The sequence below is a fragment of the Aulostomus chinensis genome, chromosome 7 (assembly GCF_037954235.1).
Source record: "Aulostomus chinensis isolate RoL2024-O1b breed Wild chromosome 7, RoL_Achi_v1.0, whole genome shotgun sequence".
Taxonomy (NCBI): Eukaryota; Metazoa; Chordata; class Actinopteri; order Syngnathiformes; family Aulostomidae; genus Aulostomus; species Aulostomus chinensis.
This window is the reverse complement of record NC_141326.1, coordinates 10,784,054-10,804,908: the sequence shown is the minus strand read 5'-3', so window position 1 is coordinate 10,804,908 and position 20,855 is coordinate 10,784,054. Positions and strand designations below refer to the sequence as shown.

At 44.3% G+C, this 20,855-nt stretch overlaps 1 protein-coding gene across 10 annotated transcripts in view; it reads right to left on the bottom strand.

The window, feature by feature from the left end:
• The window catches only part of brsk2a (BR serine/threonine kinase 2a), a 172,062-nt gene that overhangs the window by 3,235 nt on the left and 147,972 nt on the right, over nt 1-20,855 (bottom strand). For 4 of the 10 annotated variants that reach the window (XM_086208363.1, XM_086208362.1, XM_086208367.1 and 1 more), the window contains exons 9-19: nt 19,224-19,255; nt 17,797-17,961; nt 16,672-16,769; nt 14,262-14,412; nt 14,021-14,086; nt 8,584-8,644; nt 6,571-7,327; nt 6,400-6,448; nt 5,317-5,440; nt 4,109-4,289; nt 2,419-2,508 (exon numbers count right to left, since the gene is read on the bottom strand). In XM_086208363.1, the coding sequence (XP_086064489.1) occupies nt 2,419-2,508; nt 4,109-4,289; nt 5,317-5,440; nt 6,400-6,448; nt 6,571-7,327; nt 8,584-8,644; nt 14,021-14,086; nt 14,262-14,412; nt 16,672-16,769; nt 17,797-17,961; nt 19,224-19,255 (1,774 nt within the window). The remainder of the gene's footprint in view (nt 1-2,418; nt 2,509-4,108; nt 4,290-5,316; nt 5,441-6,399; nt 6,449-6,570; nt 7,328-8,583; nt 8,645-14,020; nt 14,087-14,261; nt 14,413-16,671; nt 16,770-17,796; nt 17,962-19,223; nt 19,256-20,855) is intronic. The other 6 variants (XM_086208369.1, XM_086208368.1, XM_086208366.1 and 3 more) reach the window with 3 other exon arrangements.

The window sequence follows — 20,855 nt, the reverse complement described above, 5'->3', positions numbered from 1 at the left end:
AAGAGCAGGGTTTAAGTCAAATATCAAAATGGAGTGAATAAAGGAGAGAAAAAAGTGAAACGTTGAAGAGAAAAAGTAAATATCAAGGCTTTTGTTCACATGTAGTTTAAAGAAATGACACAACGGACGTGGTATGCAAAAACTTGCTAGTTGCTGTCGTGCTAACAGTAGGGCTAGGGCTGGGGTTAGTTCTAAATAGAGTCGACTTACAGCTTAATTATTCTGATAAGTAATCATCATTTATGTGGCTATAATGGCTAAGTGGGTAGAGGAAAATATTCAAACTACTAAAACGGTCAAGGATGTGCAAAAAATTGACATTCACTGCACTGCAGCCTAACCAGAAAACCCCAAATCTATGCTTTATCACACTAGAACGATGTCCAAAACCGGAGCTGATATCTAGGCTAATATTACAAAATCTTTCTGTTCATCAGTGTACTGCCCTGCTCCGTTTGAAGCCAGTCTAGGCAAATAATGTCACGGCTGACCCTGGTCACATGACCGGTGGACGCATCTACGGGTAAACTAACAACTTAATTATTAACTGACGTTATCTTTTGAGGCGTGACAAGAAATGTATTGTGAATATTGTTCATTTTTACTGCAGTGCCCTTTGATAACCTTGTCCTGTCAGATAATAGCGAGGGTAAGTTTGGATGTGTTTGGCATGCAGAGTTTAGGATAGCGGTGCTGCAGGTCTGAGGCACCTTTATTTTGTGGGTGGGGGTTGAAAAGTTCAAGGGTTTGTCGAGTGTATGACCGTGGGTGCGTCTGCGGCAGGAGTCTCTCACTGCTTCATGATCCGACTGGAAAATGGTTTTCTTCCTCCTGAATTTCATTTTCATTCCACCCTAATTGTCAAGTTTTCAAAAAAAAAAAAAAAGGCAGGAGAGTCATAACAGGCACTGATCCGACTTGTTCAATAAAACAGAAAGAATGAGTCTCCTCTCTTGTGTCTGCGCCGATCATCCATACTCTATTTAGCGTTCCGGCCCTCCTTTGTCCCCTTAAAGTGGCTCCCAGGTATTCAGCTGTTACGGGTGATTAGGGGACATAATGAGCAGGACTTGACGATGCCTTTTGTTTGACACGCATTGAAATGCAAAACCATTTCTGTTCTTAATCACAGGCCCTGTGGCCAGGAAGCACTCGAGGTGTGTTACCGGGCCACAAGAAAGAGGGATGAGATTAAGTTGGACAGTGCTTTCAATTACTGCTGGGACAGATGGACTTGATTTAAAATTCATATTACAGTCCCTGATGCTGTGATGGTGGCAGGGTGTGAAATGAATGTAGCGTGACCTTGGTCATCAACAAATGGCTCGACGAGGAGGTCAACAGTCGGACAGCTTTTTAATTTTTTTTTTTTATTAAAGTTCCTTATAATCTCATCCCTGCTGCTAACACTGCTATTAACAGCAGATATTAAATTTAATCGAATCTAATCCCCCCTCAAATTGTCCTTCCCACAACTCTGCCTGATGATTAGTATAACAATATCAAAGATTAGAAGTAATTACTGAATTTACAGAGGCACAGCAATGATAGCAGGCTGCTAAATATCTGCTGGTCATATTCTGACTAAACATACGGCCCCAATACATGTGGTAAGAAGGCTCAATATACGATATTACCGAACTGCCACACCATATCAATGGAACTGATAATGGATGAAAGAGAGAAACTGCTAGTGTTCCCTGGTGTGACCAGCAGGTAGAGCTATTGTCAAGCAGATGGCACACGAGGACATAGGTGCAGAGGGGGTGGACTGGGTCGCCTACTCCTCTGATCCCTGTCACTCCAGCATCTAGACTGTGCTGAGGGAGTAGGTTGAAGAAGAACAACAGGTCCATTCTTGTATGGGGAGTCTGTTTGAACCCTTCCATGGCTGAGAGGACGGAAAGCGGGGGTCCTTGTAAGAGCGAGGACTTTACAGCGTCAGCAGTCAGGTGGTGACATGGATTTGGCATCACCAGTGTCTGGGAGGGTCCGTTGTATGGCATAGAGAAAAGGAGTATTCCTGAGGTGTGGTGTCACTGCAGTGCATTATGGGAGAGCATTGTGGTGTAGTGGTGTTGCCATGGTGACAGGCTTTCCACCATCAGTAGTGGAGGTAGGAGTCACAGTATCAGCTCACCATACCTTGACACTAATCTTCACTGCCAGGGAAACCTGAGTACATTTGACCCTACGAGCAAGTCCCCATCCTGTCACGGCAGCAAGGCGCAGGTGACGCATGCAAGGGAGCGTTTAGAAAAGCGGAGAGCGTCTCAGGAATTTCAAGCTCAGGAAGAGGAGGGAGGGATTTAGCTTGAGTTCAGCTGTGAGAGTGGTTCAGGGGGTGGGATGGGCTGATGAGGCGGTGAGGCTTGAGAGGTTCTGAATATCTTTTTGAAAAGAGGGGATCATACTCACCAGACAGCTGCTGGACCCCTGGCTGGTCATGTGTGCTTAACAACTGGCTCTGAATGGTCTCAACTACTCGCTTAAAGCGTCGGCTGGGTCCTAAACGCAGGCACAGAAACACAGCAGTGTGAAGGGAGGCAGGAGGGTGCGAAGGATTCATGAGAATGAAACAGTCCAGAGGAAGAATGTAAATGTGAGCTGGAGAAGATGTCGAATGAGAGATGGAGACTGTGGACATGGAAGAACCAGCGTGAAACCCAGTTCAGCGTGTGTGTGTGTGTGTGTGTGTGTGTGTGTGTGTGTGTAAGACAGAGTGAATAAACAGGTGACAGACTAAACATAAACAACTGTATAGTGTGTAAGCTTGCACAGCCAGATCTCCACTCACAGAGGTTTGAGGAAAATCTTGTCAAGCAGGGTGTTTGGATGATCTGGAGACAGCACTTCTGGATTATTTGTTGGCTGGATACACAGGACATGTTTCCCTCATGTCAGATCACATGATCTCTCTCTCTACATGTGAGGAACACCCAGCCCACACTTCTTAGAGTGACTTTTGAATTTCCTCACTCTTCTGCGAGCCTCCTTTGGTGGAGCACATGAAACATTGTCTTGACAGCTGGGAATTCTTTTCCCCAAAAATGACCTCTACACAGGACCACCTGCTTTGAGTTTGGTCAAGGTTTGATCCATTCATCAACTTATGCACTGTTTTCCATTATTCCATATTATGTTCCTCCTCCAAGATCTTTTTAATACAAGCTGATCAGGCGTCAGAAACTCCCACTAGCCTGCATTTCTGCTTTCAGGTACCGGAAGCTAGCTTGGAATTTTCAATGCAGACATCGTAATAGAGGTGATGAAAAAAGAGGAGGACAGTTATTGAGGGAGCCAAGAATAGAAAAGGAGAAAAATAAGACCTTGGGTTACTGCTAGTTACACAGTCAATGTAGCACTAGCCTTTCGCAACTGCATTTCACCATGTATGTTACTGATCCATGGTCATGGTAACAAGACCAATCATACACATTAGAAGTCTCCTTTTGGCTCATTGTACTAACCTACCAGTGCAATGCCGCCCCCTTCTGGTTTGGAGTGTGAAACACGAGCAGTAGTGCAGTCAGATAACTTCCGTTTGTATCTTTAGACAGCAAATTACAACCTAACATTTTACTTCAGATATTTCTTTCTTTAATTTATTACTGTCATGTTGAACTTGTCAGGGACATTGTACAAAAAAACAAACTCAATTTTTGAAGGGGAAAAGCACCGTACAAGCTGATTTGCATCTGGTCCATCTATTGCTTGAACCATCTCTTCCATAAACAGGCCTTTTTGAAATTGAAGTGATTTAAAAAAGCCCAGACTTGGCTGAGAGACGTGATGAGAATTGGCCACTGACCACAGCGAAGATGAGAGAGAAGGAATTTGTCAAAATGTAAAATGACTGGTCACAATTCATTGGCCATGTTGTTAAATTACAAAATAATAGCAGCTCTGCCAATAATTCTATATGAATAAATCTAAGTGACTCGTGCAATTATGTCCATCCCAAATTGTATCCTGTACACACTTTTACAATTGGGCAAAATAAACTCTTGTGCTGGTGCACTGGTCCATGTCTTACCATCCCCAGTGGGTGTGGGGGTCTTGGCCCATTGATGACGGGAATGAGTGGATGGAAAGTAAGTGTCCTGACCTGAGAGCAGGGTGAAGGTGACGGAGTAGATGCCATTCTCCTTGGTGGCAGCGGTGCTCTCTGTGTAGGTGATATCCACCTGGAATTTGACCGGCTTCTGGAAGACTGTGGGGCCGGCTGTGGACTTGTATTCCGCTCGGAAACTGGTCTGTGATATCACACTGTGGCTCAGGCTGGGGATCTGGAGGGATGAACGGACTTGATGTTAGATAGCAGTAAAATAGCAAGAGGAAAGAGTAATTACATTGCACACAGGGAGCACTGATGTTTAATATTTTCTACCACACCTTGCAAATGATGAGGCGAATAAACCCTCATTAGAATACCCTCCATATACTAGGAGCCACAGTTGAAACTCGAAGGAGATTAATGCCTTGGGGAGTATCCATGCATGCCAGGGAGACTTAACCTAATATAATCTTGAGTCATCCAACAACTTGGCACTCTCCCTCCTAAAATGAATTTGTATGCCCAGTGAACAGGTGAGCTCTGAAATTGTCAAGTTTCTCCATAGCACTGAAGAGGCGTTGACATTCCATTAATGTGAATGTGCTTAAACATGTCATTCAACTGATTCAGGTGCCAATCTCCAGGTCTGGAATACCAGCGAACACAAACCAGGGGGGATAATAGCTGCCTCCGGGGAAGGGGAAACACACCTGACACTGACCTGAACTAGCAGAGTTTGCATTTATGTAGAATGAGTTCAAGCTAACCAGGGTGAGGGGAGGGTCTCCCCAATTATCTACACTGAACGTCGTCTATTCGTTGAGACAAACTGATGTTGCCTGCACAACCGCATAATTTGTACATACACCACACACAGACATACACTCCTCACATTTGTTACAGTTTCTCTCTCTGCACATCTTAATATCCGCACACACGCACATGCTCGGTATTGAGGGCAAAGCATCTATATGCTAATGATCAATGGTCTCTGTTGATTTTCTATTGACCTCAAGTGGGTCTACAGTCACAGAGAAAATAGACACACTGAGCACAAGCAGTTTACTGAATTGCTACATAAATCAGAAGCGTATTTGCAGACCTGAGGCCCGTCTCATACTGTGGTGTGGCTGTTAGAAAAGGGAACATCCTGCGTCTGACAACCGTTAACACAGCTACAGTAGAGAGAGGACAGTTAGGGCACGGGAGGCTGGTGTTAGAGGGGTCCGTGGAGGAAGAAATGAAGCAATAAAGTGTACCGAGAGAAAGGCTTGAACGATGTCTGCCTTGATGGAGCTGAGTGGTTTGTCTTTGATGACAATGAAGATCTGCTCTTCTTTTTCCAAGTTGATGAAGTTACCAAACCAGGATTTTTTGGCAAGTCTGAGAGGAAAGACAAGAAGAGGACAAAGAAAAAATAGACAAGTAATTTGATATCATTTTAAGTGTCTATCCACCCATCCATCCCTCCCTCAATCCATCTCTCTCTTCAGGTTTGAGGAAAAGGAAGGAAGCAAACAGAGGTTCTCCTGAGGGGGAAACAACTAAAACTGTGAAGAGGAGACACTTTTTTTTTGACAGTTCACCTTCTGTGCTGTTGTGTAAATCCATGCATGTTTGCATGTGTGTATGTGTGCGTGAGAAAGAGAGAGAGAGAGAGAGCGAGAGAGAGAGAGAGATAATTGCAGCTCTCTGTGAACAGAACTGTCGGTCCAGACGGGACAGAGGGGGATGAATTCACTGCTGGCCTCAGCCCAGGTGTACCTGCACCCACTAATAAGCCATATGGACATGTGTTTTCTGGCATATCAATATTTCAACACATTCATAAAAATGATGAAAGAGTCACAGTGGCAAGAGGAAAGTTCTCCCCTTATATGTGTTTGAGTATTTGTTAAAATATGAAGAATGACAAATAATTGTTTGCTGAGACAATAAGGAATTGTCTTCAATAAGAGAAGTGTCCATGTCTTGTTATAAGAAGCTGGTCGCAACTGATGTGGTATTCCAGGTCTTTTCCAGGCGACGCTCCAATCTCCTTCCAGCCAGGATTTCCTCCTTGGCCAGGTGGAAAGTCAGCCAACCAAACAGGCATATCTAGGCCAAACTCGAGTTACCATACCTCCCTGGGGTCTTAGCAACATCACACAGGCTACCTTCCCTCCCTAATAACCAACATACTACTTCCTGGTACAGTGCTCCAAACCTGAGGGCAGGTCTGGGAACTCAGCGGGCCAAAATCAAACATTCATGAAGGTAATAATAGTTTCCAAAACATCACTTTGTCAAGCGGAAGCCTGTCTAGGCCAGTGACTGAGGGGCTGACAGGGGTCTCTACTCACTCTGGGGAAGACTCTGGTGTGAGGCTGGACATCTCCTCTTGTGTGGGAACTGTAGATGAGGGGAAAAGGTTGGACAAAGACTCAAAAACAGACAAAAGTATTTCACATCACGCTTGTACGTACAGCAACGATTAAGTGAAACAAATGATTATCATTATTAGTCATTCTTACCTTGGAGTTTCCTGCGGTGGAAGCGTGGTGAGCCCAGGAAGCTGTTCTTGATGGAGTTGAGGCGCGTCCTCCATGGCATGCCTCCAATGGAGGGGCTGGGGGGCGGCGTTGGGGTAGGAGTACCAGCCGGGCTGTCCTTGGGAGTGTGCACTGGAGTGCCCTTTGGGGTGGGGAGGGGGCTGCCTCGAGGTGAAGGGTGAGGGGTAACCTGTATTAGGGGGATAGATTTGGGTGGCTGGTCAGTGTATATTGAAGGTGCCACAGGGTGAAAGTGGTGCAGCCGGATGGGCGACAGGGGCACCACTGGGCTGAAGGGCACAGAGAGTTGGGGGTTGGCAGCAAAATGGGAGCGCCGTACTTGGGGGCTGTTTGGGATTGGAGAAATGGAGACTGGGAATGGGGAAGATGGTGAGGATGGGGAGGTAGGAGTGGGTGGCATGGAGACAGAAGGGGTCTGTAATGGGAGCTGGCAGGGAGATGAGGGTTCAGATTTGGCCGCTGCATCCGGAGAGGTTTCCGGGAGTGGGTTGGATCGTGTAGCTTGGAGAGGCTTTGGGGCAACTTTGGGCTTAGCAGGGAGGGTCTGCGTCTTGTTAAGTGATGCTGGCAGGGGCTCATTGTTCGGAGACAGTGAGTTAGGGGTGGAGATACGTGGGCCTGTGCGATTTGGAAGGGGCTCAGGGGATGGGCATGGACTGGTGTTGGGGGACTGCGAGAAATCTGGGGACTGAGGTGGTACACCAAACTTTCTGACAGGCTGGAGTTGGATGACACACAGTACAATTGAGCCGAGCACCAGAGCAGGCGGAGGAGGCAGGAAAACACAGAAATACACACCGGGACATGTGCAGCCATACAAACACATAAATAAAGCATAGAAAAATAACCAGAGAGTCAGGAGTAAAGGAAGCAACGGAGGCAGGTGGGGCGTGAACATACAGAGGAGAGACCAAGAAGTGCAAAAAAAGAAAGACAAAAAAAAAACATGCAGTTAGACCATTCTGTGACAAAAGAGAAACATGCAGAACTGACAAAAGAACAAGATCAACAAGCAATACATGTTCTTCAAAAGGACATAAAAAGATGCACTTCAATATAAAAAGGAGCAGATAGAAGACACAGACAAACATGTGAGACATGAATAAGGCCAGCTGTGAGGACAATTTGGGTCTCAGTAGGGTAAACCTTAACTTAGATGGGTTATCATTTGTTTGATTTGTAATGCTGAAATTGGGGCCACAATGTTCCATTGATAAACAATTTCTCCTGAATGCCTCCCACTTTTCCAGACATAAATTTGGGAAAATAAGCCCACATAGAGTCTCTTGCTGAGAGCAAAATCCAGGCTTTGGCTAGGTCTGAGAAATCAATTTCCCTTTCAGATCAGCCTAGAAGAACCGGTGTGGTGCAAGGAGTTCCTTTTAGGGATCCAAGCTAATCTTGAGCCTTCTCAGGTTAGTCAGCTGAATCAATTTACTACAAGCTCCCCCGATCTTAGCAAGAAAAGTCCGGATTTTCCAAAGCATTCCTTGAGCTGGATTTCCACAGAGCTCAGGCCACCGAAAACAGAGAAAGGGATAATAAGCAGAGAGGATGGGGGAGGGAGAAGAGTCTTTATGTTATGAGACAGGGGAAACTTTGCTGTCACGTCCCCTGTGGGTGCGCATCAGGATGTTTTACTGGGAGTAAACCGAATGATCCAAACTATATGGACTCAATGGAGACTAATGCAAATCCTATAATAACACAGGATATGAGGAGCTTATCACAGTGGTGCCAGACAACTCAAAAAGAAAAAGTAAACCTGGATTAAAACTTGTGCAGGAGGAAAAATATACTCCATTTTGGTCTTATTATAAAATGGATCAGGAGAGCAATTAAAACAAAATGGATATTACTTTCCAAGAGTTTTTAATGTGTTATAAGAAGTCACTACACCTAGATACCCGAGGTCTGGATCAAGAGGTGTGTGCGTAGTGTATATGTTGGAAGGAATCGAAGGTCATAACTCACCCGTGGGCTGCTGAGGGGGCTGGTGTTGAGACCAGAGGAGGCTCCGCTAATAGATCGCGACCTGTAAAAAGCACACACGCATGCACACACGCGTGCACGCACGCACGCACACACACACACACACACACACACACACACACACACACACACACACACACACACACACACAGGTGAAGAAGTAATGTGAGGGATCAACAAGTGAACAGTTTCTGTAAACACAGGTTGAGGTGAGAGCTCAGAGGTTATTGCACACAGTTAGAAACTCCACTACAGCGAATGGTGTTGTCCTACTAAGCAACAGTTGCTATGAAGCTTCAATCACACACAGGGTGAAATCACCACAGCACACAGGTAAAGCACTGGCTTACTAACACACATCACTGGAATTCACCTGAAAATTCTTCATCTACAGGCTAACCTCTAACCATTAGCATTCACATTATCGCTCGCTTGCAAATAAAGCGAAGGTCCTATTCCGGCTTGTGCACTGGATCAGCTATCATGTGGAGGAAAATGAAGTGGGACATTTGGTTGAGTGCCATTTGTCATGTTTTTCTTCCCCCCCTGCAGATGCTGTCAATAACCCTATGAGCAGAGACCCGCTCAGAAATGAACAATCACAGGACAATCTGTCTCTATCAAGCACATGCGCCCAAAAAATGCGCCTGTCAACACTTGGAAACACCAGCTGCTCACTGTCACAACACTGTTCCTTTTTGTCATTCAATCCAATAAAGCCCCCCTCCTCCCAGAAGTATTTGGGAGCACGAGACCTTGAGAACAAGTCCACAGGTCTTTGTCAATTTTTTAAAAGCTGTGGAAATAGTAGAACAAGTATTTTTCCAAATTGCTTGTTTGAAGAGGATGATCTCAGGAGAGAATAAGGGTGTTTAGGAGTAACAGAGGAATGAGGGGGGACGGAGGAATGTAGGACTGGAGGGAGGGGGTGGGGTAATGGAGACTGATGCGCCCTCCTGATGCTGGATCAGTCCCATAGGACCACACAGAGGCATCCATAAATGGAAACACTGCGTACACTGCTTGCTTGTAACCATAAAGACAATACCAGTGCAGTCATAACAAGAAGTGTGGATCAGTATCATGTGTCAGTCCTCAGAGCAAAGCTTTTAATTTACAATCAATTGAAAAAAAAAGTTACAAGAGGAGGAATCCTTCTCCTGGGAGCCACAGAAACACAAACAGAGGAGAAGCTACCATGACAGGAAGGAAAATATAGAAACACCCACTTTTACAGCTATTTCTGTAATTCTCTCACTGGCCCTTCAGTGAGTGTATTTATTACACACACTCATGCACACGAGTAGGCGATGTGGAGACGACACTGTGTTTTTTTTTGAGAGAGAGAGAGAGGCAGAGCAGACAGTTGCTATCATTTACATTAAAGCCCTTCAGTCCACTGGGATGGGGCCACAGTTGCTCACAGCCGCGCTGATACACACAAAGCCACCTGATCCAAACGTGGCCAAGACTCTGTGTCCACTGACTATTATGAGCATATTGTTGTTGGTACGCTGCATCTGTTAGTGTTGGACCAGCAGGTCTATAATGCTAATATTACAGATGGTTACACTGTGCAGTAAAAGGCTGGGAGAGACTTTGCTTTGGAGAGACAATAGATGGTTTACATGGACACTGATATTTTCTTTACTGAATCCAAATTTTCTATAAAAGCACTTAATTTAGAATAAAATGCCCAGACTGATTACAATTTCATTCAATTGCAGAAAGGTGGTATAAACATTTTAATAAACTGAATTAAACATGTAAAAAAAACTGAGTGGCTGCATTCTTTATACACAAGCCTTGATGTAGTAAATACAGGGTGACGTTTCTCAAAATGGCAGCTGCCATTCACGTCTCCCAAAAGCTTGTTTTTAAAATCAAATCTCAAGAGATCTGTTGGACAACCGGGCAGAAGAAAAGCAAGAAATATTGAACCTTTTCAAAAATTCTACAAAAGACTGAAAGGAGCTGTAACAGAAACCGCTGGAGACTTCAAAGTTTATCCCTACACAGGTGAATCTGACCCTGGCAATTTTCTGTTTATTTCAACCTTCCTGACAAAGTAAGGGGGGATTTCACTCTCGCCGCTGATCACGGTGTGGATGCATAATTTGAGGATGGCTCATGCGATTGAGCGCCTCCTCTTATCATTGTGACCTTGCATTTCTGGTACTTTTCAATATGGCCTTGGTAACTTACAGTACATCAAATAAAGTTAAAATAATATCAGTCAGCTTAGTGCAAATGTTTGGGGTTTCTAGAGGTCAGATCCTGTTTTTCTGCCTGCTTTCTGCGCAGCGTTACAAGCACACACAGTGAACGAAGAAATGTCACAACAAGCTTGAATGATTCCAATTTGTTTTATCTTACAGTTCTCATCAGCTGTACTATTTGTTTAGTAATATTCAGGAAATGTTTACCTGTTAATCTTACATGGTGAACAAGGATAACTCCATATCTGCTAAATATCAGCATGCCTGGACTATGTTTGACACTGTGAACATCACAAATTAAAGTCCATTCACGTGTGGAAGCAGAAAATTCACTGGCAGATTTCAGAAGCTGAACAAACACAACTGTCGATACTGCTTAGTAGCAGTCAAAGTGTGTGTGTTTGTGTGTGTGTGTGTGTGTGTGCGCGCGCGCAGTGGTGCAAGCATGGGTGGTTTATACTCTTTTTATTGTTCATTTCTGCTATCCCACGAGTCCATTTTTGGAAGTATTCCTATGTTTTCATGTGTGTGACAAGTGTCTGTGTCAGAGACTATCCAGGACCCCGAGGGCTCTTATGTTAGCCTGCAGGCGATGGAACAAGTACAAGAGGTGAACTGAGATCAAGCCATGGACTCAAATGAAAAAAGTTGAAAATCAAATGAAACTGAAGCAGAATCAAGTGAACAACAAACAACTCTGCCAAACACCACGGCACTGATCTGCTAGCATGTGAATTGACTTTGGCCTGCCATTGCAGTTCCTCTACGTGAAGTAGATATTCATATAAATCAACACACTGTTTAAATTAATTTCCTTTCCTGAGCCCTGAGAACCCCCCGAGGATTCAGCCAATTAATATTCACTGCTCAGCTCTTCAAATTTCAAAATGTAGTGAGACCCCTGCAGTTTCTGCCGTGGAGATCAGTGTTAAAGGTGATTTATTTGTGCTCATTTGAGTCTCTTAAATACACAAGAGTCAATAATTAACATGAAAGCCTGGCTTGTTAGGACTGCCCATAGTAGCCCAACACATTCAAACCTCTTCAAAAAACTAGAGCAGATCTGTTAAGCAAAAAAAAAAAGAAAAATCAATTGATATTCTCTTCTTCACGCTGCAGCACGCTTCCATATTTCATTTACATATCATTAACCTCCCTTCATTTCTCCTAGCATGTCCTCCAAGATTCTAAATTAAATCAGTGGGATTTCTTGTGGTTTGAATTTAGCTTTAAATGTCTTCGGAAGACACTTTGGGGCATATAAAGAATGAAACTGCTATTTACGTGAGAATGTCTCCATGTGAATTGTGAATTTATGCCAAATCTATTCCATTACTCTTCACACGGGATCAGTCAAATCATCCATCACATGCTCGAACGGAACTGTTAGCACGCGTCAGGCACAATGCTAGATGAGCGCTGAGGTCCAGGCTTAGATACAGCTCCTTCTCCCTCACACCATTCACTGTCAAAACAAAGCTTTCACAGTCAGGCCTCTCTCTGAGGCCCTCTGATCTCAAGTTCTACCGCTCATCTGTGCTGTCAATTAAAGATTGGTGTTGGGGGGGGGGGGGGGTGTGGCTAAAGGAAGTCAGTGAAATCTTTATTACTCTACAAATATGCAACCCCAAACGCGATACTATCAAACAACCACACACAAGGACAAAAGACAAAGATTCCCCACTGATCACCTGGAGAGCTGCAGTGGGTTGGAGGGGAGGGGGGGAGAGAGAGAGAGAGAGAGAGATAGAGAGAGAGAGATAGAGAGAGAGAGACAGATTTGATTTGGAGTAGGGTAGTGGTAGGTACCACCCTCCCCCAACTCACCGCAGCTGATAGGAAGCCAGACAGAGAAAAACTAGCAGCCTTTCTACATTAGCATAGCAGTTCCATACCAACAGAGGTGGGGGCGTTGGGAATTGGGGGTCAGCTGCACACAGGGACCACAAGGGAGAGCGAGCGAGGGAGAGAGGAGATATAAAGGGGCAGGGAGGAGCTGCTGGAGGAGACTTGGATGGAGGCATAAAAACAAACAATTTAAATCAGGCTGGAGGAAAGATGCAGGGGTGCTTTTTGATACTGCTGCTGCTGATATATGTAACATCAGATGCTACATGCTGCCAGCTAGATGTACTTTAACATACGTATGAGTAAACCTAGGGCATCAAAGCACTCATTTGATTGCCCTCTATCATCTCAGTTAGGTGATGATGCTGTTCAGGAGGTTATGTTATCCCTATTTTAGGATTTAAGGGTCCACTGACACAGATGAGTCAGAGTGAAGGGCAGAAGACAGCAACTCCCAATCTAACACAACCTTTAAATAAAGACGGAATAAGACCTGGATCGCCTGAAGGAATGAGCAAGCGGTGCAGAGGCGATGAAACACAGGAATTTTAAACTGAAATTCACAGGCACCAGAGGATAGTTTGAATTAAGGAGAGGCTCCTAAAATGGATTTCGAACCCTATGAAGTGGCTACAGGAGGTTAAAAAAAAAAAGAGGAGGCAAGAAATACATTCTTGATATTTGAAATGTTGTTGCCAGAGTGCTAGGGTGAGAAATTATTAATGCGTTTGAGTTTACATCTATCTATATATTACACTCCTGGCAGCCTGTGCATTCACATTCTATAGGTCTGAAAGCTTTTCCCAGCACTCGAGCAATCTGCCTATCATTACGCAGATCAGGTTATCACCCCCTCAGATTCAATCTCCCCCGCTGTCAAAAAGGTGCTGCCTCTGAGCGCAAATGTGTGGTGTGATGATATACTGGTTGTTGAAATAAGATGAGGAAATAGATTTTAAATCAGTCTGCTTTGCCTCGTGGGGCTGTGGTTCTGTGGTTCTGGCTTTGACTTGAAGATTTGGAAAATAGAAGAAATGTTCTGCATCCGGAGAAAGTGGAACACAGTATGGGAGAAACTGATTATCAATGCATTCAAGAAGAGATAATTGAGCTCACACCGGAAAAGGGAGGGGGGAGGTGGATATTAAAGCTGTGAATTGCAAATGTGCCAGTGTGTTTGAAAATTAAGTTAATTAACTTTAGGATGCCAAAACTGTTCGACTAAGTTTCTTCCTTTTATAGCTGATTTATTGGCGTAAGTTCTTGTAGGGAGCACTTCTGCATCTTTCTCCAGCCGTGGTGCATGGAGGTGTGACACGGAGCACAAGGAGGAGAGAGAGGCAAGCGAATACCTTTCTTCTTTGCTGCATTTTGTATGGGCGTCAGGAATATCCAAGCTTTTACTGTACACTGACTTACTACAGTGAGACAGGAGACAAACGGAGCAGACGGTCAGTCTCCGTGACACTTGACCTGCTAAAAGACCACTGGGCTGCGACACCCTCCACACTGAATCAACACAAACACACACTAGCTCCATTTTTCATTCATATTGATCTGTAATTGCTTAAAAGAATCACCCTGAGTGTGTACCTTTGTCCATGCTGTGTCATGTCGATAGCCCTCCTGGCTGGTACAGGTGACCCTCCGTCTGTGACACTCAGGACCTCCATGGACTTCCTCTCTGGTCTCCTCTTGCCGTGACGATTCAGCATGGGAGAGTCCACTCGCTTCCTGGGAGGATCTGTGCAAAACAGCCGAACAGATCTTTTACAAATGCAAATATTTGTGAATGTTGAAGTATTGTTAAGCAGTCATCATCTTGACTTTTTAACTAACAGTGAATAAGTAATGTTTTCCTCCCAGACCTTAGACTCTGGCCCCTCTACTGACAATATCACGTACATCGAAGAAGGAGTTCATTCATCATGATGTCAGAATCTAACAACTCACATTTGCACACAATAGCAGAGCTGTTTTCAGCAGAGCATGTCTGACTTGGCTCGGATTTCTGGTGGAAATCTGTGCTGAATGGAAGATTAATATCGGAGTTTCCTGACTGACACCTGCATCTGCTGCTACAATTCAAGAAGGTGCCTAGAGAGCCAATCCACTGCTACTGGAGCTGATCCTTCTTCCTTGGAGTTTAAAGCTTTAAGACACCAAGTTGAGGTCAGACAACGAGAGAAATCTGTCATGTTGCATCCGTGACGCCTCATTTAACATGCTTCTTGACCAAAAAGTAGCGCTTTAACATGACCGCTGATGGCCAATATTGTGGGCATGCGTGAGATTCGAAACCAGCAGGTGGCACTAGTTTTGGTTTGCCTTGGAAAAAGAAAAAATCTGAAGATGCAGGACAGCAGAAAATAAACAGCTTTGCTGCCTTTGCTCTCAGCCGCTTCTGATGAAGTGTATATCAGATAAATATCAACAAATGAAACTGTCAATGTCAGCCCTCAGTCTGCCCTGCTGGTTGTGGAAGACAAAAGAGGCAGAAAACAATAAGGGACCACAATGAGTAGGTGAAGTCATGGATAACTTTACTACAGTAACTGGCTCAAGGAGTGTTGCTGAACGTGTGTTAAGAGGTAGAGTTAGCGGTAGCAAAGTAGCAAAACATGTTTTTCCATGTTACAACAATCAAGGCAAAGCTATCAAATTATCTGTCAATCTACGTTCCAACCTTCACCTATGGTCATGAGCTTTGGGTAATGACAGAAAGAACAAGATCACAAATACAAGCGGGCGAGTTTCCTCCGCGGGGTAGCTGGGCTCTCCCTTAGAGACAGGGTGAGAAGCTCAGTCATTCGGGAGGGACTCAGAGTAGAGCCACTGCTCCTCCATATCGAGAGGAGTCATTTGAGGTGGCATCTGGTGAGGATGCCTCCTGGACGCCTCCCTCGGGAGGTTTTCCAGGCATGTCCGACCAGGAGGAGGCCTTGGGGTCAACCCAGGACACGCTGGAGGGATTATATCTATCGCCTGGCCTGAGAACGCCTTGGGATTCCCCTGGAAGAGCAGGTGGACGTGGCTGGGGAGAGGACAGTCTGGGCTTCCCTGCTGAGGCTGCTGACCCATGACCCGGACCAACTGGATAAAGCGGTAGACGACGACAGCAATAATCAAATACAATGACCACTGGGGGGCAGGGCGGCATGGTGGTGCAGTGGTTAGCGCTGCCTCCTCACAGCAAGAAGGTTCCGGGTTGGAGCCCCAGCTCGAGCACGGGATCTTTCTGTGTGAGTCTGCATGTTCTCCCTGTTCCTGTGTGGGTTCTCTCTGGTACTCCAGCTTCCTCCCACAGTCCAAAGACATCAAGAGGGGACGAGGCTGATTGATACTCTAAATTGACCGTAGGTGTGACTGTGAGTGTGAATGGTTGTCTGTCTCTATGTGTTGGTCCTGTGATGGACTGGTGACCTGTCCAGGGTGAACCCCGCCTCTCACCCCAAAGCTGCTGGGATAGGCTGCAGCCCCCCCTTAACAGGATAAGCGATAGAAAATGGATGGATGGATGGATGGATGGATGGATGGATGGAATGACTGCTGGGCCCTATAGTTGGCGGCAAAATATGGAGTTTATTGTGAGGGAAATTAGAATAGTACATCTGACTGGGCATGATTTTGTTGAAAAAAATCCTCATCTGTAAAAGAAAATATTATAATAATAAATGATTTGTTCTGAAACATCTATTTTCAAACATTACAGTCAAATGTGATTTTTCTGTAATTTCAGTCATTTTGACATTTGTGCATCCATGCAGTAGGTATTACATTATATATACATATATACATATATAAAAGGTAGGCTGTGAAATGCAAAAGGTTGAGAACCCCTCATTTATACACCAAGAGCATTCAAGAGTTACATTCTTGCTGTATTTGTTCTGGTCTAAGCGGTCTTATGTCTTGTGTGCCACAGCAGCTTTGTAGGCAAGGACAAAGTGAAAAGTTGTTTGAATAAACTGTGCAGCTCTTGTCTTTTGTGTCAGAGCCTCACCAATCTCATTGCGAGGGGGAAGGTTCTGGTCCTCCTGACTGGGGTACCTCTCCTTACGGTCCAGTAATAGGAAGTAGATCATCTTTTCTTGGTTGTCACTAAAGAAAGGGGACAATAAAATGGCTGCTGAGACTTCTGTACAAAAACGAAATAATTTAGGAACTAAGTCAAGCCCCTTTACAACCATTATTTGCAACATCATATTAATAAAGTGTACACAAAAATGAATGAACATATGTGCAGCAGCACATGCTTGCAAGCACTCCAAAACCTGGGAAATCTCTCACGATGATTAATGCCTTTTAATATTTGGGGCTCAGTTTTGAACATCTCCAAAATAGCTCTGAAAAAAATGAATTTTACAGATCATTAAGCCCTCATTTTATATTCTGCCAACACTTTTAAGACTGACCATGCACACGGTCTGCTCGCAAATTTATAAAAGTATCAAAACATTATGAGTAGGCTCTTTTCTTTGTCAGTAATACATTTGAGCCTCCAGGCAAATTTTCACGATGCAAAGAAGGCCCAGGGATAGGCCTTCTATAATAAAGACAGATTGGAGAGCAGTAGGAGGCAAAGAGACAAGGAGCTGCAACTTCAGCTAAATTGAAGCAGGCGAAGGGAAATAGAGACAGCAGATTTTCCTCCAGTCCAGCACTATTACTGGTTGCCCCCAGGAGAGAGAAGGCACACAGAGGAGAAAGGGGAGAGGGATGAGAGTTTAGTATTAAATGTGGTTGGAATAAAATGTAAAATAGAGCGAAAGGAGAGAGAAAGAAACTAAAAAGAACAAAAACTTTAGCCTCGTAATAACTAAAAACTGAAGGGGAGCATCCTTGGCATGAACTCCTATTTGAAGTCAAACTACTAACAGTACAAGCACAATAAAACAAGGCGCTTGTTTATGGTGCAAACTAGAATTTATTTGGTGTGTGGTGATCTACAGGTTCTGATATAACAGAAGACACCAGGGCCGTCACCTCACACACACATCCTTCCATTGTCTCCCCTTCTCTCCATCTGTAGGCTTTTGCTCCTATTTCACCTTCCATCACACTGTTGTACTTCTACATTTGTCTTCTGTGTTTCGCAGCCCTCACTGCTGTCACTGTATTCACTCACTCATCTGACAGCAGGTCTTTCAGTAGTTTGTTTTTGTCTCTGAAGCATCCCAAGGAATGCATGCTGTCCAGAACGTCTGGGTCAATGTCGTCTGCTGAGGGCAGGCTGCGGATGGTCACCTTCCTGGGTACAGGCTGCTCTGGCTCGGGCTCATTCTTACCCCCTCTGAGAAAGTGTAAAGTGACCACACAAATACAGACATGTTAAGACACTTACACACTTGTTATATACAGTCACCTGAGACAAGATGTTGGCCTTATAAGGACCCTGGTTTCAAAAATTCCACTTTGTGTGTATGTTGCCTCATCTGAGCTTCAGTGTGAATAAATGATTTCTTACTTCCTCTATATGTCATGCTCTCTTTTCTTTCTATCTTTCTGTGTCTTGAGAGTACACTATATAATCTTTGGGATTTAAAATGAAGAGTTAATCTGCGCTGACAATATTTAGTTTGTGCCAAAAGGTCAATGGCGCATCCTCCTTTGTTTCTTTCTCTACGCCCCATTGTTCCAGAGGTGAGCCAATTGAACTGTCCGCCACAGGCAGCGATGCCAATCTTACATTATGATTTGCGCTGTATTGTGACCTTGTGATGTGGACCTACAGTGACTGCTCAGCAGCCTGCATGCTCCTGCTTCCCCTTTTAACTATTCGCACTAAAATATGGAAGTAATTCTGTTCTATCGTCATCATTAATCAGCCTTTGTCCTTCCAGACGAACAGCTCCACCTCCCTGAGAGGGGTACTGACTTAAGTTACAATTGTAACAAAAGGTGCGATCACAGCTGAAATCTTCGATTTGTCAGACAAAGCACCCGTCGCATTCATTCATTGATACCTTCATTCGTTAAGTCAGCCACTTGGCCAGCCAGCTTGCCACTGACAAAGCTCCATTAGTCTTCTCTCCCACTCTGCTCTTGTCTCCTCTTGTTTCTTTTATCGGCCTCGCTGTCTGTTTGCATGATCACCGACAGAAACCATAACTCAGGCCCCTCCAGGGCTGCCTACCTTCTCCCATAATTCATCTTTGCTCATCCACTGCAAAAAAGTCTATCCGTAATTTCCAATTGAAGAAGAAAAATGACTACACTACACGGTGATGCAGTTTACGATGAATTGAGCTACAAATCATCTAAAATGTTAAAGGTGGTAAACATTGCGTTATGGGAGTTAAAGGTGGTTGCAGTGAGTTAACAACAACAGCTTGTTCTCTACCTTCTCTGACCATATGCTGCACATCCTCTTTCATGCTCTACAAATTTACCCCCACATCCCCGAGAGTGGAGTCGTGCCCTGCTCAAACGTATTCTTGTGCACAGGCCCGCAACTCCGTCATTTATCATGTGGTGCCTCCCCTCAGGAATACAACCCCAGCAGAAAAGACTTAAGAAGGGTATAAAAGACAAGAAAGACAGAGGACTACTTACATGTACCATGTGTGCTTCTGGATCTGTTCTAACTGTAGAAGGAAGGAGGGAATAGAAAAGATAGAAGGTCAGCACAAAGTCATTGATGACAGCAAAATAACATCAAATACTTCCATAAGATGTGTGGAAATACAACAGGGCAATAAAGAAAATTAAAGTCGAAATAGGGATTCTATATTGCCAATGAAAATAAAACGCTTAAGAGAGGGGTTCTGCAAGAACACAGAGAGAGAAGGGGAGAAAGAGAGGGAGAGAGAGAGAGAGAGAGAGAGAGAGAGAGAGAGAGAGAGAGAGAGAGACAGCGAGGCGATACCACTGAGCTATAAAGCCAATATTATCTCTTTAATACACACTGCTGACCGTGCCAAGCCCTCTGGTCAAAAGGGAATCAGCCATTCTCATTCTCTTCCCATCCCTCCAACTAACACACACACACACACACACACACACACACACACTCACACACACACACACACACACACACACACACACACACACACACACAAACTCCTGCCATCACACTTTTAATATGCCTTCTTCAACACTATCAACATGATGTTTTGCCAAAAAAGCAAAGCAGAAATAGACAGAAAGGGCAACAAAACAAGATGTCTGTTCAAATGACTTCCTCGGGTTTAACTGTACACTGAGGAAAACAGGATCAATGTCACTGTTGGGACTTTTTAATTTGTTCCTGCTGCTGTTGGGGAGCCACAGAAGCTACGCATAGCAGCTCTAATTATTGTCAATTACTCAAAGGCGTCGTTGTGGGGTATGTGTCTCTATCAACGTCTGAATGATTCCTCCATCCCAGAGGATCCAGCATGTGATGTGATATTAGTGCAGCCGTCACTTTCTGACTATAGGTGACTCCCGTCTGCTTCCGCAGAGGTCATGGTATTGACAGAGACGCCCTGCCTGTCAGATACGGGCCAGTTGGTGACCCACTCTCTCCTACTTTTATTGAAAGGCTGGAGGCAAGAAACCGATATCACACTCAGGTTGAAAGTGATATGGTTTGAAATGCAGCGTTGCATCAATCAGTCTCTAAATGTGAAACTACCAATTCCAGCTGCTTTCACTTCACAGGAAGAGGGAATTGCTGCTGCGCTGCTGGCGTGGGGAAGGTGCCAGTGTGAGCGTGCATCCAGCCACATGAATAGAAAGCTGGATGCACATTTATACAACCAAATACTGACCACTATGCATCTTTTCATACTAACAATTCATGCTTCATCGAAAGGATCAATGTCACTTTTGAGTAGAGTACAGAAGGAAAAGGGTGGAAAATAGCAAATGTATTATATAATTGATATATAAAAATTATTAGTTGCTGTGATATATATTTATTTTATTCATGTTGTTGATTATCATATCTTAAATCCCACTGTGTTGTGCGTTTTAGCTGAACTTAGTAATTGTGATTGAGAAAGGTTAAGAAAGAAAATGAGCATTGTGTTGTGCATAAGGAGAAGACAAAATTATGACATGAACATGATGTGTTCACATATCAGAATTTGATTGGATGTTAAAATGACCAATGGAATTGATGATCTGATATCATAAAAAGCTGCATTCAGTATGTACATATACTGCGTGTGCATGCATGTATGCAAAGTTTTGTATGTTTAT